This window comes from Somniosus microcephalus, chromosome 7 (genome assembly GCF_052327205.1).
Source record: "Somniosus microcephalus isolate GS21.2 chromosome 7, FLI_Smic_1.0, whole genome shotgun sequence".
Lineage (NCBI taxonomy): Eukaryota > Metazoa > Chordata > Chondrichthyes > Squaliformes > Somniosidae > Somniosus > Somniosus microcephalus.
This window is the reverse complement of record NC_140993.1, coordinates 7,403,008-7,427,484: the sequence shown is the minus strand read 5'-3', so window position 1 is coordinate 7,427,484 and position 24,477 is coordinate 7,403,008. Positions and strand designations below refer to the sequence as shown.

The 24,477-nt window shown below is 49.4% G+C and overlaps 1 protein-coding gene across 1 annotated transcript in view; it reads right to left on the bottom strand.

Moving 5' to 3' along the window:
* abcb8 (ATP-binding cassette, sub-family B (MDR/TAP), member 8) overlaps positions 1 to 24,477 on the bottom strand; it is a 126,109-nt gene that overhangs the window by 79,231 nt on the left and 22,401 nt on the right. The window contains exons 2-4 of the mRNA XM_085992192.1: positions 11,350 to 11,698; positions 5,882 to 6,037; positions 4,987 to 5,081 (exon numbers count right to left, since the gene is read on the bottom strand). Of these exons, the coding sequence (XP_085848318.1) occupies positions 4,987 to 5,081; positions 5,882 to 6,037; positions 11,350 to 11,698 (600 nt within the window). The remainder of the gene's footprint in view (positions 1 to 4,986; positions 5,082 to 5,881; positions 6,038 to 11,349; positions 11,699 to 24,477) is intronic.

The following is a 24,477-nucleotide window of genomic DNA, read 5'->3' as shown; positions in this document are numbered from 1 at the left end:
GATCTCATTGAATGGCGGAGCAGGCTCGAAGGGCCGAATGGCCTACTCCTGTTCCTATCTCTATGTTTCTATTGCAAAGGGAATGGAGTATAAAAGTAGGGAAGTCTTGCTACAACTGTACAGGGCGTTGGTGAGACCACACCTGGAGTACTGCGTACAGTTTTGGTCTCCTTATTTAAGGAGGGATATACTTGCATTGGAGGCAGTTCAGAGAAGGTTCACGAGGTTGATTCCTGGGATGAAGGGGTTGTCTTATGAAGAAAGGTTGAGCAGGTTGGGCCTATACTCATTGGAGTTTAGAAGAATGAGAGGGGATCTTATTGAAGCATAAGATTCTGAAAGAACTTGACAGGGTAGATGCAGAGAGGATGTTTCCCCACATGGGGGAATCTAGAACTAGGGGGCATAATTTCAGAATAAGGGGGAACCCATTTAAAACGGAAATGAGGAGGAATTTCTTTTCTCAGAGGGTCGTGAATCTTTGGAATTCTCTTCCCCAGAGAGCTGTGGAGGCGGAGTCATTGAATATATTTAAGGTGGAGATAGACAGAATTTTGAACGATAAGGGAGTCAAGGGTTATGGGGAGTGGGCAGGGAAGTGGAGTTGAGGCCAAGATCAGATCAGCCATGATCTTATTAAATGGCAGAGCAGGCTCGAGGGGCCAAATGACCTCCTCCTGCTCCTACGTCTTATGTCTGTCCTGCCGGTGGGACGGGACATACCCAGGGATGGTGATGGAGGAATCTGGGACATTGGCTGAAAGGTATGATCCTGTGAGTATGACTATGTCAGGCTGTTGCTTGACTAGTCTGTGGGACAGCTCTCCCAATTTTGGCACAGGTCCCCACGTTGCAGGGTTGAATGGGCTGGGTGTGCCGTTTTCATGTCTGAAGCTGGTGAAGTCGGTGCCGAGTGGTCCGTCTGGTTTTATTCTTATTATTGCTTTTCGTAGCGGTTTGTTACAACTGAGTGGCTTGCTCGGCCATTTCAGATGGGCAATTAAGAGTCAACCACATTGCTGAGAGTCTGGAGTCACACATAGACCAGACCAGTAAGGACAATCCGATAGTTGTTGGAGGTCAATCATCACAGCCCCAGGACATCGCTGCAGGAGTTCCTCAGGGCAGTGTCCTAGGCCCAACCATCTTCAGCTGCTTCATCAACTAACTTTCCTCCATCATAATGTCAGAAGTGGGGATGTTCGCTGATGACTGCACAGTGTTCATTTCCATTCGCAAGTCTTCAGATAATGAAGCAGTCCGTGCCCGTATGCAGCAAGACCTGGACGACATTCAGGCTTGGGCTGATAAGTGGCAGGTAACATTCACACCACACAACTGCCAGGCAATGATTATCTCCAACAAGTGACAGTCTAACCACCGCCCCTTGACATTCAACCGAATCACCCACCATCAACATCTTGGGGGTAACCATTGACCAAAAACTTAACTGGACCAGCCACATAAATACTGTGGCCACAAGAGCAGGTCAGAGGCTGGGTATTCTGCAGCGAGTGTCTCACCTCTTCACTCCCCAAAGCCTTTCCACCAGGAGTGTGATGGAATACTCTCCACTTGTCTGGATGAGTGCAGCTCCAACAACACTCAAGAAACTCAACACCATCCAGAACAAAGCAGCCCGCTTGATTGGCACCTCAATCACCACCTTAAACATTCATTCCCTCGACCACTGGCGCACCGTGGCTGCAGTGTGTACCATCTACAGGATGCACTGCAGCAACTTGCCAAGGCTTCTTTGGCAGCACCTCCCAAATCAGCGATCTCTGTCACCTAGAAGGACAAGGGCAGCAGACGCATGGGAACACCACCACCTCCAAGTTCCCCTCCAAGTTAGACACCATCCTGACTTAGAAGTATATCGCCGATCCTTCATCGTCGCTGGGTGAAAATCCTGGAACTCCGTTCCTAACAGCACTGTGGGAGCACCTTCACCACACGGACTGCAGCGGTTCAAGAAGACAGCTCACCACCACCTTCTCAAGGGCAATTAGGGATGGGCAATAAATGCTGGCCTTGCCAGCGACGCCCACATCCCGTAAACAAATTTTTAAAAAGGCCACTTACTGACCTTGCCACAAACAAAGCCAGGGTCCTGATCTCCACTCTGACCTCTGCCCAACTCTTGAATGAACTCACCCAGTATTTATTTAATATTAATAGATGTCAGCCTTCACTCAGTGGGTAGCACTCGTGCCTCTGAGTCAGGACGTTTTGGGTTCAAGCCGCACAGACTTGAGCACATAATCCACGCTGACACTCCCAGTGCAGTACTGAGGGAGTGCTGCACTGTCGGAGGGGCAGTACTGAGGGAGCGCTGCACTGTCATAGGGGCAGTACTGAGGGAGCGCTGCACTGTCAGAGGGGCAGTACTGAGGGAGTGCTGCACTGTCGGAGGGGCAGTACTGAGGGAGCGCTGCACTGTCATAGGGGCAGTACTGAGGGAGTGCTGCACTGTCGGAGGGGCAGTACTGAGGGAGCGCTGCACTGTCATAGGGGCAGTACTGAGGGCGCGCCGCACTGTCGGAGGGGCAGTACTGAGGGAGTGCTGCACTGTCGGAGGGGCAGTACTGAGGGAGTGCTGCACTGTCAGAGGGGCAGTACTGAGGGAATGCTGCACTGTCGGAGGGGCAGTACTGAGGGTGCGCTGTACTGTCGGAGGGTCAGTACTGAGGAAGCGCCGCACTGTCGGAGGGGCAGTACTGAGGGAGTGCTGCACTGTCGGAGGGGCAGTACTGAGGGAGCGCTGCACTGTCGGAGGGGCAGTACTGAGGAAGCGCCGCACTGTCGGAGGGGCAGTACTGAGGGCGCGCTGTACTGTCGGAGGGTCAGTAATGAGGGAGCGCCGCACTGTCGGAAGGGCAGTACTGAGGGAGCGCTACACTGTCGGAGGGGCAGTACTGAGGGAGCGCCGCACTGTCGGAGGGGCAGTACTGAGGGAGCGCTGCACTGTCAGAGGGTCAGTGCTGAGGGAGCGCTGCACTGTCGGAGGGGCAGTGCTGAGGGAACGCTGCACTGTCAGAGGGTCAGTACTGAGGGAGCGCCGCACTGTCGGCGGGGCAGTACTGAGGGAATGCCGCACTGTCGGAGGGGCAGTGCTGAGGGAGCGCTGCACTGTCGGAGGGGCAGTACTGAGGGAGCGCTGGACTGTCGGAGGGGCAGTACTGAGGGAGCGCCGCACTGTCGGAGGGGCAGTTCTGAGGGAGCGCCGCACTGTAGGACGTGCCTTCTTTCGGATGAGACATTAAATCGAGGTCCCATCTGCTTTCTAGGATGGATGATAAACATCCCATGGCATTATTCGAAGAAGAGCAGGGGAGTTCTCTCCGCTGTCCTGGCCAATATTTATCCCTCAACCAACATCACCAAAAGCAGGTTAACTGGACATTACAACAGTGAATCCACTTCAAAGGTACGTCACTGGCTGTGAAACGCTTTGGGATGTTGTGAAAGGTTGTATATGTCAACAAGGAGTTTAAAACTGGGTTGCTTTGCGCCTCCCGTTAGCGCTAACGGGGCACAAAGCACCTAGCGCCCAGGCGCGGCGATGCCAACACCTCCCTCGAAATTCGCCGTGCGCAGCGCCCCGGCCTCAAACTTGGCTGGCGCCCCCTGACCTACCGCCCGACACTATGGCCGACGTGGTCAGGGTGCCGTGTTTGCGGCCGGAGCGGCGGAAATTAAACTGCAGGTGCCGGACGGCCTTTTTCTTGGGGCTTCCTGCCAGCACCTGCACCCTTTCGCCTACTCCTGCGGGGCGCTGGCCGAGATCGGTCAGCCCGGCACGTCTCTTCAGTGCCGCTCTCGTTTTGCCGGCACCCCGCTCCCCGGTGTCCAGCAGGGCCCTGGTGCGCACTGTGCTAGGGGAGGGAGGCCTGTAGTACTGACGCGTGTGGCGCTGCTGCATGTAACGCGGTGATATTCAATGGGAGCGCCCCAAGAGGGAGGGAGGGGGGGGCGCTTCCAGTAGCCCCGCCTCCTGCTTGGGGCGCTACGATTCAATTTCCGGCGCGAGGGCGCTAACTTTTCCAGGGTGCTAAAAGTTACACCCCGGCGAAGTTAGTGCCCCAAAGAGTGGGCGCGGCCCAAGTTTTCCCCCAAGGTCTTTCTTTCCTTTTAACTGTACTTTGCAGCCTTAAAGAGAAACACCTCTCCAGTTCAGCAGCAGGACAGTGCGTGGTGTGCAGCACGCTATATTCCTATTGTTATAAACCTGCAAATCCTCTGACTTATTGTCAACAAATCACTAATCTATTCAAATAAAAAGCAACGGCTTACCAGCGGGAAAGGCACTGGACTTGGCTCAGAACATAGAAAATAGAAAACTAGGAGCAGGAGTCAGCCATTCGGCCCTTTGAGCCTGCTCCGCCATCAATATGATCATGGCTGATCCTCTATCTCAATACCATATTCCCGCTCTCTCCCCACACCCCTTGACAAGTTTTGTGTCTAGAAATCTATCTATCTCCTTCTTAAATATATTCAGTGACTTGGCCTCCACAGCCTTCTGTGGTAGAGAATTCCACAGGTTCACCACCCTGAGTGAAAACATTTCTCCTCATCTCGGTCCTAAATGTCCTACCCTGTATCCTGAGACTGTGACCCCTCGTTCTAGACCCCCCAGCCATGGGAAACATCCTCCCTGCATCCAGTCTGTCTAGCCTGGTCAGAATTTTACATAGCGGGAAGATCAGAAATTAATAAAAGTATTCACTGATTTAAACCTTTCCCAGATCTCAGCTATGTATTTCAACCCATGAGATTCTGTTACATGCCTACAGCCCACGTCTCTTTATTTGAGCTTCCTATCTTTGCCCGCGAGGATACCAAGCAACCGCAGGCATGGCCACTGGTGGCCAGAAGCCTGAGCAGCTCCACGAGACATTTCACAGAGAGCATGTTTCAATTTTATCTTAATATCAAACAACGAGACATGAAAACTCTTTAGCGCCTCAGCTAAGTTCAGACCTGAGCAGAGTTGCGAACAACTCCTTCCTCATGCTGGCAGCGACTCGCTCCCCGACTCTGGACAGGAGGGTGATGTAACAGAAGGTCAGGACTCCCTAATAACGAGAGGGCAGAAGTCATGTTAGAGTCTGATCCAGAGCAAGAGCCATCAAACACTCCCACTACACTGTCCAATCAAACATTCCCAGGGCAGGTACAGCACGGGTTAGATACAGAGTAAAGCTCCCTCTACACTGTCCCCATCAAACACTCCCAGGGCAGGTACAGCACAGGTGAGACACAGAGTAAAGCTCCCTCTACACTGTCCCATCAAACACTCCCAGGGCATGTACAGCACGGGTTAGATACAGAGTAAAGCTCCCTTTACACTGTCCCATCAAACACTCACAGGGCAGGTACAGCACGGGTTAGATACAGAGTAAAGCTCCCTCTACACTGTCCCCTCAAACACTCCCAGGGCAGGTACAGCACGGGTTAGATACAGAGTAAAGCTCCCTCTACACTGTCCCCTCAAACACTCCCAGGGCAGGTACAGCACAGGTTAGATACAGAGTAAATCTCCCTCTACACTGTCCCATCAAACACTCCCAGCGCAGGTACAGCACGGGTTAGATACAGAGTAAATCTCCCTCTACACTGTCCCATCAAACACTCCCAGGGCAGGTACAGCACAGGTTAGATACAGAGTAAATCTCCCTCTACACTGTCCCATCAAACACTCCCAGGGCAGGTACAGCACGGGTTAGATACAGAGTAAAGCTCCTTCTATGCTGTTCCATTAAACACTCTCAGGGTAGATACTTCAAACAGATTGACCTTTACTCCGTACCTGACCAAAAATAATCAGAAATTATAAATCAACGCACATGCCCGATGGCGGTTTGCTGGATCTTACCTGCAGTGAGTAGATCACCAGTAATTTGGCACCCGGCACCTTCATACCCCTAAAGTAGCAGGTAGGGGCTGTCCGTATGCACTCGACGATCGCATTCATCAGGTCCCCCAGCAACAGTGGGATCTGAATATTCAGCAGTGCTGTGCCACAGGCAAACTGGAATAGAGGGAAAGGACGGGAGCGTCAGAAGGTGGGTAGTGGTGTTCCACACGGATAGAGGGAAAGAGGGCAGGAACAGGAGGGTCACAATATCATAGCATCATAGAGCACAGAGGGACACCATTCGGCCCATCGTGCCTGTGTCTTTGAAAGAGCTCTCCAATTAGTCCCACACTCCTGCTTTTTCACCTGTAGTCCTGCAAATTCTTCCCCTTGAAGTATTTATCCAATTCCCTTTTGAAAGTTATTATTGAATCTGCTTCCACCGTCCTTTCAGGCAGCGCATTCCAGATCACAACAACTCGCTGTGTAAAAAAAATTCTCCTCATCTCCCTTCTGGTTCCTTTGCCAATTACCTTAAATCTGTGTCCACGCATTTTAAAACAATCTGGGGAAGAGATAGCAGTGGCATTACTACGCATATTTAATAATTCATTAGAAAAAGGTGTAATGCCAGAGGACTGGAGGATAGCTAACATAATACCTGTATTCAAGAAGGGGATAGAACATGTCCAGGGAATTACAGACCAGTCAGCTTAACATCGGTGGTAGGAAAAATAATGGAATCCCTACTAAAGGAGAAAATAGAAGAATATCTAGAAACCAAAAATATAATAATGAATAGTCAACATTGATTTCAAAAGGGAATGTCTTGCTTGATATGATATGATAGAATTCTTCATTAAGATGGAGAGTGAAGTATTTGACTCAGAGACTGGGGTCCTGAATTTAAATAAAGGAAACTACGATGGTATGAGGCGCGAGTTGGCTAGGATGGATTGGGGAACGTTACTTAAAGGGTTGACGGTGGATAGACAATGGCAAACATTTAAAGATCGCATGGATGAACTACAGAATTTATTCATCCCTGTTTGGCATGAAAATAAAACAAAAAAGGTGACTCAACCGTGGCTAACAAGGGAAATTAGGGATAGAATAAGATCCAAGGAGAGGACATATAAATTGGCCAGAAAAAGCAGCAAACCTGAGGATTGGGAGCAGTTTAGGATTCAGCAAAGGAGGACCAAGAAATTGATAAGGAAAGAGAAAAAAGAATATGAAAGTAAATTAGCAAGTGACATAAAAGCAGATTGTAAACATTTCTGTAGTTATGTAAATAGGAAGAGATTAGTGAAAGTAAACATGGGCCCATTAGAGGCAGAGACAGGAGAAATTATAATGGGCAATAAGGAAATGGCAGAGACATTAAACAAATACTTTGGGGGCGATTTTGCCAGCCCTGGGGAGGTGGGTAAGGAGGCGGGACTGCCGGGAAAATGTCAGAATCTGGGGGCGGGAACCCATCCCACTCCCAACCCACCTCCGTGCTATCTTCCCAGGAGGCGAGTACCCGACCCATGCTGGGAGCCACCTCCCCGAGGCGGGAACGGGATTAGTGCCAATTAACTGTCTGTTAGCAGGTAGTTAACAGGCAGTTTTTTTGAGAATCCCTATTTTCAGCCCTGAAGTGTGGGCTTCCCGACGGCTCCAAACCAGGCCTGGGTCAGCGAGGCGGGCCATCGGGTCTGCGGGGGTCGGAGGGGCCGAGATGTCCAGTGTGCAGGTGAGTGATGGGTGCAAGTGTGGAGAGGTGAGTGTGTGAGGTGAGTGTAAAGTGTTTTAATAAGTTTTACTTACCTTTACTTCTTCCTGCAGGCTTCCTCCCTTCAGGTCTCGGGAGTTCCGCTTCTCACCGGCACAGAAAGCAGAGTGGCCGCTGAACTGCAAAAGCTGCAGCCTTCTGCTTTCTGCTCAGGGGAGATCAAGTGAGCCTGAGTGGAAGGGCTCAACTTAAAAGACAGATTGTCAGTGTTTAACAGCTTCACAAAGCCATCAAACGCTGACATTTCATCTGTCAAAAGCTCTTGACAGATGAAACGTCACTCGTTGATGTCACCAGTAACCGGCTTTCCCTTAATTGGCCTGCTAAGCCCGCTGGGCGGGCTTAACAAGGTCAATCAAGGGAAAATAGCGTGGGTTGGCCACATGTCGATGGAGGCGGGACTAAAACCCGACAAGTGGGAGTCCCGCCTCCATCACGTCCCCATTGAAAAAATCCAGCCCTTTGTATCTGTCTTCACGGTAGAAGACACAAAAAACATTCCGGAAATAATGGGGAACCAAGGGTCTCAAGGGAATGAGGAACTTAAAGAAATCAGTATAAGTAAAGACATAGTACTGGAGAAATTCATGGAACAAAGCGGCGACAAATCCCCTGGACCGGACGACCTGCATCCTAGGGTTTTAAAAGAGGTAGCTGCAGAGATAGTGGCTGCACTGGTATTAATCTTCCAGGATTCCCTAGATTCTGGAACAGTTCCCGCGGATTGGAAGATAGCAAACATAATCTCGCTATTTAAGAAAGGAGGAAGAGGTAAAATGGGCGACTATAGGCCAGTTAGCCTGACATCAGTAATAGGTAAAATGCTAGAATCTATTATTAGGGACGTGGTAACAGGGCACTTCGAAAATCGTAATATGATTTGGCAGAGTCAACATGGTTTTATGAAAGGGAAATCATGTTTGACAAATCTGTGAGAGTGTTTTTAAGATGTAACTAGTAGGAAGGATAAGGGGGAACCAGTGGATGTGGTGTATTTGGATTTTCAAAAAGGATTCGATAAGGTGCCACACAAGAGGTTATTACACAAAATGAGGACTCATGGGATTGGGGGTAATATACTAGCATGGATTGAGGATTGGTTAATGGACAGAAAACAGAGAGTAGGAATAAACGGGACTTTTTTGGGTTGGCAGGCTGTAACTAGCAGGGTACCGCAAGGATCAGTGCTTGGGCCTCAGCTATCTACAATCTATATCAATGACTTAGATGAAGGGACTGAGTGCAACGTATCCAAGTTTGCTGATAATACAAAGTTAGGTGGGAAAGTAAGCTGTGAGGAGGACGCAAAGAGACTGCAGAGAGATATAGACAGGTTGACTGAGTGGGTAAGAACATGGCAAATGGAATACAATGTGGGGAAGTGGGAAGTTATCCACTTTGGTAAGAAAAACAAAAAAGCAGAATATTTTTAAATGGTGAGAGACTGGGAAATGTTTGCATTCAGAGGGACCTGGGTGTCCTTGTACACAAATCACAGAAAGTTAACATGCAGATACAGCAAGCAATTAGGAAAGCAAATGGTATGTTAGCTTTTATTACAAAGAGATTAGAGTATAAGAGTAAAGAAGTCTTACTACAATTATACAGGACATTGGTGAGGCTACACCTGGAGTATTGTGTACAGTTCTGGTCTCCTTACCTAAGGAAAGACATACTTGCCTTAGAGAGAGTGCAATGAAGGTTCGCTAGGCTGGTTCCTGGGATGGGGGATTGTCCTATGAGGAGAGATTGAGTAGACTAGGCCTATATTCTCTGGAGTTTAGAAGAATGAGAGGTGATCTCATTGAAACATACAAAATTCTTACAGGGCTTGACAGGATAGATGCAGGGAGGATGTTTCCCCTGGCTGGGGAGTCTAGAACCAGGGGTCACAGTCTCAGAATAAGGGGTCGGCCATTTAGGACTGAGATGAGGTGAAATTTCTTCACTCAGAGGGTGGTGAATCTTTGGAATTCTCTACCCCAGAGGGCTGTGGAGGCTCAGTCGTTGAGTATATTCAAGACAGAGATCGATAAATGTTTGGAAACTAAGGGAATTAAGGGATATGGGGACAGTACAGGAATGTGGAGTTGAGGTAGAAGATCAGCCATGATCTCAGTGAATGGGGGAGCAGGCTCGAGGGGCCAAATGACCTACTCCAGCTCCTATTTCTTATGTTGAACTCACGATCCCTAGATTGTCCAGGAGCAGAACCACTATATTTGCCATACCAATCAAGAAACAAGTTAATTCAAAGTTTTTTTTGCGCTAAAAAAATTAAATAGTTTGAATCAAGTGACTTTGAATTAAGAGTAGACTAGAAACCAATGAAGCAGAGGAAGATATGGAGATCTGGGGAACAGTGGGATTCGTTTTGGATTGGGTCTGGAAAAGAGCCACGTAGGCACAATGGGCCGAATAGCCTCCTCCTGAGCTGTAAATGACTCTATGATCTTCTTATGAATCTGATCTTTTCTTTAAATTGTGCTCTGGTTCTTTCCATTCTCAGCTTGCTCTCTTCCCAGAGGCTACAGGCTGGAAATGTTATGGTGAAGCCAAGATCAGCCATTAACCGTTTATAGCAACAACCTCTAAGACAAGAAGGATAAGAGCAGCAATGCCGTGGGAACACAATCCCCTCCAAGTTCGCCCGCCAAGTCACAAACCATCCTGACTTGGACATAGATCGGGTGTTCCTTCATCGTCGCTGGGTCACTATCCGAGAACTCCTGACCTTTCAAATCAAATCAAATCAACTTTTATTGTCATTGTTAGTGCACAAGTGCAGTACAACGAAATGTAGGCTTGCGGCTCCCGAGAGTGTACATTTAGATTAAGACATTTAAACATTCAACATACATTTGGCTTGTAATACATTAACATAAACATAACCATAATAAAGTGCATTGGCAGATGTGCAGGCTTTAGTGTTTATTTGTGGAGTTCAGTAGGATGACAGCCCTGGGAAAGAAGCTGTTCCTAAATCTGGTCGTACGGGTGCGAATGCATCTGTAGCGTCTCCCAGATGGCAGGAGGGCGAACAGACTGTGGCTGGGGTGGGTAGGGTCTTTGATGATGGACCGTGACCTCCGTAAACAGCGTTTCTGGTAGATGTTCTCTATGGTCGGTAGCCGGGTGCCGGTAATGCGTTGGGCAGTTTTGACTACCCGCTGCAGGTAGTACTAATACCACTGTTGGAGCACCTTCACCACACGGACTGCAGCGGTTCAAGAAGACGGCCCACTGCCACCTTCTCAAGGGTATCTAGGGATGGCAATAAATTCCAGCCTTGCCCACATCCTGAGAACAAATAATGAAAAGGTGTAGAGCTAAAAACACCAGTTGGGTTTAGTGTGGGAACTTCTACTGTTTCCTCTGCTTGCCTCTCCGAGCCCCACTATAGATTTTTTTCCCCTTCCTTAATTTCTATCCCCTGGTCTTCCTCCCTTATGGGTGGTGATGACGACTCTCCCAAGTGGCCATTCATCCTGCCTGAGCATGGACAGCTGGTGCTGGGAATTGAAGCTGGCACCTTCCTGGCCTCTGTGGCTTAGTATCACACACCATGTAATACTAACAGTAGCGAAGCCGCCTTTGGGGGGTGGAGGGCGGGGTGGAGGGATGGGAGGTTGGGGGCGTAGGGAACTAAATCCCAAAACACTCCAGACCACATTTGATTAGTGGATCCCGGAATACAGCTACTTACGATTATTGCCCAAATCAGAGAGGAGAGTTCGGGGCGAAGGAACTTCCAAAACTCTTTCCAGTCAAATTCGGGATCGTGTTGCTCGTCATTTTGAACCTTACAACTGTGGTCTTCTTCTTCTTCGCAGTGAGCTACGGTGCTGTGCAGCCTCAGTCTGAGAGTTATTAGCCCAGGTGTGGCCGCCAGAAGGAAGGCACTCCGAGCCCTCACTGGGCCCTGCAGCCAGCCGCATGCTCGTTGTCTGATAGCGTTTCGCGTCTGGTTCAACAGCCGGAGGAACAACCTGCATTCTGAGATCTTCGCACCTGGAGAGTATCTCCAGCATTGCTGGCTCCAGCTCAGAAAGCACCTATAAAAAGACAGAATTCACAACTGAAACACCAACAAATTAATTTGAAGAAAAACAATGCAGGTTCAACAAAGCCACCCACCTTTTGAGTGATCTCAGCCCCACCTCCTCACCGTGTCGCTCCCATGGAAGCACCTTCTCACCGTGTCCCTCCCATGGAAGCACCTTCTCACCGTGTCCCTCCCATGGAAGCACCTTCTCACCGTGTCCCTCCCATGGAAACACCTCCTCACCGTGTCCCTCCCATGGAAGCACCTCCTCACCGTGTCCCTCCCATGGAAGCACCTTCTCACCGTGTCCCTCCCATGGAAGCACCTTCTCACCGTGTCCCTCCCATGGAAGCACCTCCTCACCGTGTCCCTCCCATGGAAGCACCTTCTCACCGTGTCCCTCCCATGGAAGCACCTTCTCACCGTGTCGCTCCCATGGAAGCACCTTCTCACCGTGTCCCTCCCATGGAAGCACCTCCTCACCGTGTCCCTCCCATGGAAGCACCTTCTCACCGTGTCCCTCCCATGGAAGCACCCTCTCACTGTGTCCCTCCCATGGAAGCACCTCCTCACCGTGTCCCTCCCATAGAAGCACCTTCTCACCGTGTCCCTCCCATGGAAGCACCCTCTCACCGTGTCCCTCCCATGGAAGCACCTTCTCACCGTGTCCCTCCCATGGAAGCACCTTCTCACCGTGTCCCTCCCATGGAAGCACCTTCTCATCGTGCCCCTCCCATGGAAGCACCTTCTCACCGTGTCCCTCCCATGGAAGCACCTTCTCACCGTGTCCCTCCCATGGAAGCACCTCCTCACCGTGTCCCTCCCATGGAAACACCTCCTCACCGTGTCCCTCCCATGGAAGCACCTTCTCAGCATCTACAACAACAACAACTTATATTTCTATAGCACCTTTAAAGTAATAAAACCTCCCAAGGCTCTTCACAGGAGCGATTATCAAACAAAATTTGACACTGAGCCACATAAGGAAATATTAGGGCAGATGACCAAAAGCTTGGTCAAAGAAGCTGGTTTTAATATATACCTATTAATATATTATAAATCTTGCATCTGTGTGCACTTCCCGTCAACCTTTCCTACATTATTGATTAATTTTCGGGATGCGAGTGTCGCTGGCAAGGCCAGCACTTATTGCCCATCCCTAGTTGCCCTTGAGAAGGTGGTGATAGGCCTTCTTCTTGAACCACTGCTGCTGAAGAAGCCTTGGCAAGTTGCTGCAGTGCATCTTGTAGATGGTACACACTGCCGCCACGGTGCGCCACTTGTGGAGGGAGTGAATGTTTAAGGTGGTGGATGGGGTGCCGAACAAACAAACTGCATTGTCCTGGATGGTGTCGAGCTTCTTGAGTGTTGTTGGAGCTGCACCTATCCAGGCAAGTGTAGAATATTCCATCACGCTCCTGACTTGTAGGAGGTAGAGAGGCTTTGGGGAGTCAGGAGGTGAGACACTCGCCACACAATACGTAGCCTCTGACCTGCTCATGTAGCCACGGCATTTATGTGGCTGGTCCAGTTCAATTTCTGGTCAATGGTGACCCCCCCAGGATGTTGGTGACCCCCCCAGGATTCGGCGATGGTAATGCCACTGAATGTCAAGCGGAGGTGGTTGGATTCTCTCATGTTGGAGATGGTCATTGTCTGGCACTTGTGTGGCGTGAATGTTACTTGCCACTGATCAGTCCAAGCCTGAATGTTGTCCAGGTCTTGCTGCATGCGGGTATGGACCACTTCATTATCTGAGGAGTTGCGATTGGAACTGAACACTGTGCAGTCATCAGCGAACATCCCCACTTCTGACCTTATGATGGAGGAAAGGTCATTGATGAAGCAGCTGAAGATGGTTGGGCCTGGGACACTGCCCTGAGGAACTCCTGCAGTGATAGCCTGGGGCTGATTGATTGGCCTCCAACCACCACAACCATCTTCCTTTGTGCTAGGTATAACTCTAACCAGTGGAGCGTTTTTCCCGATTCCCATTGACTTCAGTTTTACCAGGGCTCCTTGATGCTACACTCGGTCAAATGCTGCCTTGATGTCAAGGGCAGTCACTCTCACCTCACCTCTGGGATTCATCTGTTTTGTCCATATTTGGACCAAGGCTGTAATGAGGTCGGGAGCCGAGTGGTCCTGGCAGAACCCAAACTGAGCATCGGTGAGCAGGTAATTGGTGAGTAAGTGCCACTTGATAGCACTGTCGATGACACCTTCCATCACTTTGCTGATGGTTGAGAGTAGGCTGATAGGGCAGTAATTGGCCGGATTTGTGGTGTATGTGCCTTTAAAAGCAATTGTGGTGTATGTGCCTTTAAGAGCCCCAGGTGTGCACAATGCCGGTAATTGCCACTTGGGCTATATAAGCCTGTGTATTGTGTATATCCTTTAGAACCCCCCCAGACTTGCTTAGTAAATACCTATGAACCAACTCCTGTCTTCAGTGTCTTTATCTACACACGGACACTACAGTGGCGACGAAGTGGAAACGGACTTACCTGCAATTCGGCAGCACCTCAAGGACATCGATTCCTCCAGCGTCCAGAAGACTCAAGGAAGTAAGAGAAACTGTGGTTTCGCCAGCTGGCCAAGCTGGTGGCAGGTACTGCGCTAATCCTTCCTGGGCGTCAGGCTGGGGCTCCAGCGGCGGGCTCTACAGCTGAAACAGGCAGCGAAATCGGAGGCAAGCAATAACGGACTGGGAGGGTGCACTCGGGAGACGGCCGGCGCGGCAAGCAGGTCAGCGTTTAGACCTCCGTCGGGAACGAGTCTCCAACAGTGAATAAATGGAAACCACAGTAAAACAGCATTGTTATCGGTAGCAGCGGCGGGAAAGCGCAGGAAGCACCATATCGTTGCTACAGAGAGAAAAAAAAAAGCGCGGGAAGCGCCATATTTTTTTTGAAATGCCTAAGTCTGGCAATATTGATGCTTTTGATAACGAAACAGAGCCTAACTTTGGCAATATTGATGTTTTTGATAACAAGATAGAGGATTGGACCACATATGTAGAAAGAGTGGAGGTGTTTTGCACCGCAAATGAATAGAAGATGAAAAAAAAGCTTCAGTGCTTCTGGATCTAATGGGCGCAGAAACATACAAGCTGTTACGCAACTTAATCACTCCAGCCGAACCGATGGACAAGAATTTTGAGGAGATTGTTGATACCCTACACTGCCAATTCGAGGCAGGACTGGCAGATTCTCTGCAAGACAAATTCATCTGCGATCCCCTAAGTGTAGAAACACAAAAAAAGGTATCTTCTGGAAAAGATTTAACACTGGACAAGGCTTTCAGTGCAATAGGAGCGGCAAAGATACAGCAAAGGCCACAGGACTTCGGCACCCATGAAATGACACGGGGTTTCGAAAGATGTTATCGCTGCAGCAGATCCAACCATGACCAGAGGGATTGCTGGTTCAAAGAAAAAGCATGCAGGCGATGCGGAAAGATGGGACACATTCCACGTGTATGCCGATCTGAAAATAAAAAATCCACTAATGGGAAAAGAGTCAATAAGGAAAAGCACAGAAAGGTACAAATGATGACGGACAGTAGCTCCAAAGACCAGAAGGGCGATAGCGACTCCGGGAACAAGAGACTAAGCTCTCTCAAATTACATAATGTAATTGCCAATGAAGATTACCAGACCATTTGGGTTACCCTCATAATAGCAGGGTCCCCAGTTAAAATGGAGCTAGATACAGGATCAGCTCTAACCGTAATAAATCGACGAGATTACGAGAGGCTATTTTCGCATATACCTCTAAAAGACACATCCATTATCTTAAAAACATATACGGGGCAGAAAGTATACCCCAAAGGAAAAATAAAGGTGCCTGTGGTATACAACGGCAAAGAAATACAAAAGTTGTATTTATACATTCTACAAGATGGTGGTCCACCGTTGTTGGGACATGAATGGATAAGGAAGATACGTTTAGACTGGCACTCCATTCAGGCACTGACGGTGACCAGTAAGGAAAAAAACAATGATGACATCATACCTGAACGATTAAAAGACATCTTGGCCAACGCCAAAGAAGTGTTTCAAGAGAAACTAGGAACCCTGAAAGGCATCACCGCCTCAATAAAAGTGGAAGATGCAGCAATACCAAATTTTTTTAAGGCAATATCGGTACCATACGCAATACGTCCGGCAGTCGAGGCAGAGCTGGAGAATTTGGAAAAGGCAGGCGTATTATCCAAAATAGATTGGAGCGAATGGGCAACGCCCATCGTTCCAGTCATGAAAAAAGCATTGAAAAATAACTCTGAGGAACAGAGAAAAATTCGCATCTGTGGGGACTTTAAGGTGACTGTAAACCCGGTCCTTCACACGGTACAGTATCCTCTTCCGAGGATAGAAGATATTTTCGCCTCACTATCCGGAGGAAAACGTTTCACAAAAATTGACTTGGCCCAGGCATATCTACAGATGGAGGTTGAGGAGACCTCTAAAAAGTATCTCACAATAAACACACACAAAGGCCTGTACCAGTACAATCGACTGGTTTTTGGAGTAGCATCAGCTCCAGCTATCTGGCAAAGAGCTATGGAGCAAGTCCTGCAAGGGATTCCGGGGACTCAGTGTTACCTAGACGACATCCTTATAACAGGAGAAAACGACAACGAGCACCTTGCCAATTTGGAGCAGGTGCTCACTAGGCTGAAAGAACGGGGCCTACGAGCAAATCGCCCCAAGTGCGAATTTTTCCAAAATCAGATATCATATTGTGGCCACATAATTAATAAGGAAGGGTTGCATAAGTCACCTGAAAAAATTGAAGCAGTTATAAAAGCCCCAGCACCTGAAAATGTTTCACAATTAAGGTCATTCCTGGGATTAATAAATTACTATCATAAATTTTTACCGAACTTATCAACTATTCTACACCCTCTTAATGATCTTCTACACACAGGAGTGATTTGGAAATGGAACGAAGACTGTAAACGTGCCTTCCATAAATGTAAAGACTTAATCACATCCGAGAAAGTTTTGGCTCATTACAACCCATCACTACCAATCAGACTGGCGTGCGATGCATCCCCTTACGGCATAGGAGCGGTATTGTCCCATAGATTCCCTGATGGCTCGGAACGGCCGATAGCTTTTGCGTCACGCTCATTGAACTCACCTGAGCATAACTATTCCCAGATAGACAGGGAAGCCCTCAGCCTGGTATGGGGAGTGAAGAAATTCAACCATTACCTACACGGACAAAAATTTACCTTGCTGACTGACCATCAACCCCTCATCTCCATATTCAACCCTAAGAAAGGTGTCCCCATTATGACGGCACAAAGACTACAGAGGTGGTCCCTTTTTCTAGGGGCACACCAATACAACATTGAATACAAAGGGTCAAAACAGCATGGGAATGCTGACGGTTTATCGCGCCTGCCGTTGCCAACGATAGAAGAGGCACCTACAGTAGACCCAGTAGAGATATTCCACTCTACCATAGTGGAATGTCTACCGGTGACAAATTCTGCCATTGAAAGGGAGACCAGAAATGACCCTACTCTCTCACGGGTCTACGATTTAACAATGAAGGGATGGCCAGCACACGGCGAACCACTGTTGCCAGCATTCTCGCAAAGAAGAGAACAGCTGTCAGTGTGCCGAGGAACCTTGATGTGTGGATCCAGAGTGGTGATTCCACCCAAACTCCAGGATAAAGTGCTAAAGGAGCTTCACGAGGGCATCTGGGTGGAGTGAAAATGAAGAACCTAGCTAGGGCGTTTGTATGGTGGCCAGGTATCGATGGAGACATCGAAGACATGACCAAGAGCTGCCTAGGATGCCAGAAGGTCCAAAATGCTCCGCCACAGGCCCCTCTACATCCATGGGAGTGGCCCTCATCTCCCTGACAAAGGGTGCACATCGACTTTGCTGGTCCATTTATGGACTCAATGTTCTTAATCGCAGTTGATGCACACTCCAAGTGGCCGGAGGTAATAAAGATGTCCTCCACCACCACGGAAAAAACCATCACAGTATTAAGGACCATATTTGCCAGGAATGGGCTGCCGGAACAGATATGTTCTGATAATGGACCGCAATTTGTGTCCGAAGAATTCAGAAAGTTCTTAAAGAACAATGGGGTAAAGCACTACACGTCCGCCCCATACCATCCCGCCACCAATGGATTGGCTGAAAGGTTTGTCCAGACCTTTAAGAAGGCCATAAAGGCCATGGGTAATGAAAACATAAAACTTCAGCACAAGGTGGATAACTTCTTATTTGCATATAGGAATGCAACACATATGGTTACAAACCAAACTCCCGCCATGATGTTCTACAATAGAAACCTAAGATGCCGGCTGGATTTGGTCAAGCCCAACATCCGAAGGGACGTGGAGAACCGGCAGTTTCAGGGCATGAATGAAAGGCCAACTAGGGCCTTCCAGATAGGCCAACCGGTTTTGGCCCGGGACTACCGTACCGAGAAATGGCAGCCTGGAACTATCTGCACACGACTAGGACCACTGATGTATACCGTGGACATCGGAGAAAGCATAATAAGGCGCCATGCTGACCAAATCATCAAGTCATCCGAAAAGGGACAACCTACACCACCACGCTATACATCTAACGATGAAGTAGAGATACCCATATCTACCTCCAATCCGGTGATACTGGAACCTGATGAACCCGACACTGGCCTTCAAGCTGAATCAGCCTTACCAGAAGAACCTACTACACCACCAGAAACTACTACACCCCCGAGGCGTTATCCGGACCGAGTCAGGAAGCCTCCTGAGAGACTAACTTATAATTAATTAATACAGCAATGTATATTATTTTGCATATAACATGTAATTAATAATTACTTAAAATATGATGTACTAGTTAGCTAGAAGGGGAGGAATTGTGGTGTATGTGCCTTTAAAAGCAATTGTGGTGTATGTGCCTTTAAGAGCCCCAGGTGTGCGCAATGCCGGTAATTGCCACTTGGGCTATATAAGCCTGTGTATTGTGTATATCCTTTAGAACCCCCCCCCAGACTTGCTTAGTAAATACCTATGAACCAACTCCTGTCTTCAGTGTCTTTATCTACACACGGACACTACAGGATTGGATTTGTCCTGCTTTTTGTGGACAGGACATACCCGGGCAGTTTTCCACATTGCTGGGTAGATGCCAGTGCTGTAGCTGTACTGGAAGAACTTGGCTAGAGGTGCGGCATAACAACAGAAAATGCTGGAAAAACTCAGCAGGTCAGGCAACATCCGTGGAGAGAAATTTGAGTTGACGTTTCGGGTCGAAACCCTTCTTCAAAACTGGAAAGAAAAGAAAATAGATCGAAGGCAAGACATAACCTCGGCCCCTATTACTTTTTTACTTATAATTTTTTCCACCCCTTTGTTTTAGGTCCTCCTTTTCCACCCCACCCCCCCTTTCCTTTTGTTTCTCTCTCTCACCTGGCAGCTGTCTCTTACCTGCCAGTACACTTCACACCTAATCTCAGCTGCCTTTTGTCTCCACGGGCCTATTACCATCTCGTCTGGCTTCGAATACCTTTTATTGTCTCTTTTTCTTCTTTTGTTCAATCGCAGTCTTGCCTTCGATCTATTTTCTTTTCTTTCCAGTTTTGAAGAAGGGTTTCGACCCGAAACGTCAACTCAAATTTCTCTCCACGGATGTTGCCTGACCTGCTGAGTTTTTCTAGCATTTTCTGTTGTTATTTCGGATTTCCAGCATCTGCAGTATTTTGCTATCGTACTAGAGGTGCGGCTAGTTCTGCAGAACAGGTCTTCAGCACTGCAGCCAGGATGTTGCAGGGACCCGTACTCTATGTTGTGTCCAGTGCGCTCAGCCGTTTCTTGATGTCACGTGGAGTGAACTGAATTGGCTGAAGACTGGCTTCTGTGATGGTGGGGGGCTCAAGCACTTTAGAGAATGCTGAGGGAGGAACAGAGGAAAGCTGTGGGCTTATCCAAGGGGAATTCAAGACTGGGATGGCGGCAGGAGAGTAGATGGGGAAAGGAGTAGTGGTGGGTTGGAGTAGGGATTGGGTGAGGGCAAAATACCCAAGAGAAGAAATGAACGATGGCATGACCAGGTAGCAGGAAGGAAGGAGAGAAGGGCCCAAGTGGAATCAACAGGAAAAAAAAGATGACAGAAGTAACGGGCTTGGCTCCAGAGCGGCAGCCAAAACGCGCACACGAACGGACACAGAGGGAATTCAAGTTACATAGTCATGGCAGAGAATTGGAGAGAGAGTTCCTGGTTGGAAACAGAGGACAGGAAGGAGTCCAAAGTTAAAGTCTGAGGCCCTGTGGTGGGATGAAGTCGACTTGTAAGCAGCGTGAAGTCAGCTTGGAGCATCCGAAAACCAATGCCCTGGTTCAGAGACATTTGTGAAGAGGGAGTGGGTCCAGGGGCCATTTGAGGAGTGAAAGGTAAATCAACAAGATCAGTGCAGATGAGTGATCTGGTCTGAGGAACAGCTGTCGGGAGGTGATGGAGGATGAGTGGAGTCAGCGGCCAGGGAAGGCTAGTGGAGTGCAGCAAAGCAGAGATCATTCGGCAGCAAGGGAGTAGAATCCAGAAAAATACAGACTTGCCTTTATATAGCGCCTTTCTGTAAGATTCGCAATTTTCAGCAAAAATCACGCAAGAAAACTGGATAAAATAAGACTGTTTATTGACCAAAGTAAGCTTGCACAGAAAAACCTTTGATAAAAGGGCATACAAAATGGCCGCCAGGCCCCGTGATCAGTTTATGAACCATTTTATTTCTGTTACTGCAAGCCAGACAGGCTTGTGGATTGAAGACAGTGAGCCCGCGAAAGCCAGTACCTGGGAACCGAAACTCAGAGCAACAGCATACATATTCAATGGATTATAAGTACAGGATGGGGCCCATCAAGATATGGGCGGACAATGTAAAAAAACTTATACCCATTTATCGTACAAAGGAAAAACCGTTTAGCAGCCATCAAGGAAAATGTCCGGACCGATCAATATGCGAACCGAGCCGCGGTGACAATGCAAAGGACATTAACAGACATTATCGGCCAGGAAGGCCAGTTTAAGTTATCACCGGCTCCGTTACAAGACAAAGCGCCCCTGCAGAGATTTCTGCCCGCCAAAATTAATACAAAGACAGGACTATGATTTGGCGGGAGATAAGACTGTCCCAAAAGAGTATAACTATGGATTGAAAGTCCATCTAAGTGACTTCTTCACTGCTACGGCTTCTTGTTGGGCGACTTCAGGCTTCCATTTCTTCAAGAACTTTCTTCTACGAGGAACGAACGAAGGGCGGACGGTGCCCGGATCGGCGCCTCTTCCACTTCGGCAGATCGATGAAAACGTTTTCGTCTTTTTAAAGACGGACGGTTTCGGAAAAAGGACAACGTGGCCGGTGTTCAGCCAAACAAGGCTCGGCCACGACGAGAAGACGACAAGGGTGGCCCGGGTACTGGGGTCGGGAGATCATCGACGACCCAGGCCGACGGAGAAGAAACCCTCTGGAGAACCGGCGATCGATGCCACAAGATTCTCCCATGTGCATAACCTGCATCTAGGTCTACTCCATGAACCCAAATCCACGATTGTGGATCTCAACCTTGACGAGCGCTCATCGAGGCTGGGTCTACCCCACCGCCTCGAGGGAGGAGAGAATATCGACTGCGCCAGAAGCTTCCAATCCACGTGACGACGGGAAGCGGTGTCAAAAAGTCTGCGAACCCCTTTTCGCGATTTCGAGAGTGGTGAGCATGATCCCAAGTTCCCCAGGTCGAAACTTAGTTTAGGTATAGGGGAGGGAGTTAAGGGAAATCGTAATGTGTTTCCCCTTTTACGATGTGCCGTGTGTTCCCCATTTCCATAGAGTCAAGTTCATAAATTTGTGCATGATTGTAGTTACTTTAATCTGTGCCTATGACATGTATTTTGTAATGCTTCAAACTGTTCAAAAATAAAAGCATCCATTTCGTGCTATTCAGCCTGGTCTATTGAGTCCTCTTCTCTGCACTACTGTTCTCTGCATCTAAGTCCAAGGTCTAGAACCGTAGGGGGGGGGGGTGGGTCGAACCACTCAAGGGTAATTCTTGCACGAAGCCTGGCAGGGGGCCAGAACGGGCAAGAGAGCAGGAAAAAACCCCACACAGAAATGGCGACCGCGGCAGGACCTTGGCAGCAGGAAAGTAGTGTGTTAGATCAAGATCTGAATAAACGAAATGTGATGGATGAAAGAATAGCAGATTATGTTTTCGGAAAAGTCAACCTCACAAAACAATGGCTATCTGATCTATTAAGGGATAGGCGCCCGCTAGACGCAGCCATCAAGTGGACAGCGGGTAGAGAGCATAAGAAATCTGTAGAAAAGGCGGTCTGGCTGATGTGCTACAAGAAGCAAGTCCAGCTTTTGGACCAGGTAGTTGCAGCACAGACAGTCCAGATCAACGGCTTGCTCAAAGACGTAGAGGAAAAGGTTGCGGGAGGTCAAAAACTGATTGAATCGCTTGACGCGCTGAATCAGGAACGCCGCTCTGTAATTCGCTGCCACGAAACCCGGGTAGAATATTTAAAATGTCAGGTCGTTGAGGCCAAGGCCAGTGAAGGTAGAATGAGAGAGAGGTGTTTCCGTCTAGCCAAACAAGTAGATGCCCAAGAGGAAAAGCTCCTGGGAGCCAGGGCAGCATATAAGATGGCCATGGAGGATAGATCTGAGAACACCGACCACAGCGCTTGCCGCCGGGAGCTAGAGGACCTGAGAAAGGCCCTAGCGAAGGCAAACGGGTTGGTGTGTCTCATAAATCCACCAGCGAGTCAGCTGTTGCTAGCCAAGGAATCCAAAAGACCGATTCCACAAGAGGCAGTTGGGGTACCAACCCCCGAACCCTCTGCGCCTCCTGCCTATGAGGAGTCTTGGACTCCGGGACAGGAGACGGAGACGGTAGAGGAAGAGAGCCCTGAGGTAGAGCAACCCCAGACAGTAGAGTCGGGCCGGCGCCAATGTGTCCAACGAGACACCGGAGGATCGGTCCAAATGAAGAAAATGGCGATGACGGACCCCTTGAGAGTCAGATCATAATGCCTCATAGCGCACGACAGCTAAGAGAGATGATAAGTCACATCCCAAAACTCTCCGAGTCAGGAGATCCCTCCGTGCATTTCAGGGACGTGGAGCAGACCGCAGCAGTCAATGACTGCGACGGGGTTGAACAGTCTAAAATGCTGCTGTTCTCCCTGGACAGTTCGCTCCTCCAGTGTCTCCCTGACGAGAGCAAGAGAGGGCACAGGGACTATGAGTTGCTACGGGATGAGATTCTGGAGATCATGGGAGAGGGGGACGGAACTCCGTTCCTCCGTTTAGAAAAGACAGTGCAGCTAGAGGGAGAACCCCCACGGGTTTTCGCCGACAGGTTGTGGCCAGTGTATCGGCGCAGCTGCCCGGGCGGGCTGGCCCGGGCCGGGCTGGATGGCGAACAAAGGGCTCACTGGCTTCGGTGCCTGGTAGCAGGTTGCCTGCCAGTAGTGAAGGAACAGGCCAAAGCATGGTTTGACCCCACTAACGCCCGCTCCACGGAGGAAGTAGTACTGGATCAGCTCACGATCAGTTATAGAAACAACAAGGGCAAGAAAACGCCTGTTGTGAAAGGAAAGGTGCATGAGGTGAGACCCGCAGCCTCTGCTAAAAAGGAATGGCGTCAGGAGGGAAATCGCCATCCCCAAGCCAATAGCAGTTGTTACGGGTGTGGGAAGGAGGGTCATTGGCGCAAGGACTGTAGGAATCCTTGGAAGGATAAGAGGGAGAGAGCGTTCGCCGCAGCCCAAGATCAAGCCCAAGCCCGAGTCGCCAACGGCCCGAGAGTTTACCCAACACCAGCACAGCCACAAGTGCAGGCCGCTGCCCCAACACCAGTCCAGAACCCAACCGTAGCCTCTGCCCCGAATAAAGGGGGTGGTGCGGTTGTGGACCCCGCTGCGATCGAGTCAGTCTTGGAGACTATGCGGTCTCTGATGACCTGGCAGGGGAAGGTAGCAGTTGCTAACAGCCCTATCGCCCCCGAGACCCCAGCCGAAACACCTAAATGACTGATGCCCGCGCAGCCCGTCTACTTGTGTCCGCTCCGCTATGACGCTTGGAGAAGACCTGTGGTGGAGATGGAGGTGGAGAAACAAAGGGGTAGTTACCTGTTGGATACGGGAGCTTCGTGTACCGTGATCCACACGGACAAACCTTTTGCCTCACCTCTGTCCGCCCAGGCTCCATATTTAGTAGCGGGTTTCACAGGTAGAGAACAGGCTGGCGCGTACTCCCTCCCGCTCTCCATTCAGTTGGGAGCGCTCCACACCACATGGACGTGCATCCTATTGAAGTGGAATGAGGGGGGGGGAAAGGCATCCTCGGGGCTGATTTCTTGGTGGAACACGGGATCCTCGTGGACCTGAGAAATCACTGTCTCTGGGGAGCCGAGGGCGGTTTAGGTAAGGTAGTCGTAATCCCGGGGAAGGAAGAAAAGGGGGCCCTGTGCACTATGAAGCCGTCAGGAGGTTACGATCTCGAGCTCATGGTAACAAACGTCCCAACGGACTTGCAGGCGCGTGTGTCAGAAAATCTGACCGCGTTCGCCACCCACAAGCACGACTGCGGGAGAGTCACTGGGTTCGAAGTCAGCGTAGACGGGGACCCCATGATCCGACCCCAAAAGCAGTATAATTTCCCCAAGGAGGCAGAACCCGACATGGAGACAGCAATATCTTCATTGGTACAGCAGGGCGTGTTGAGGACGATAGCCACCCACGTGAACTCCCCATTA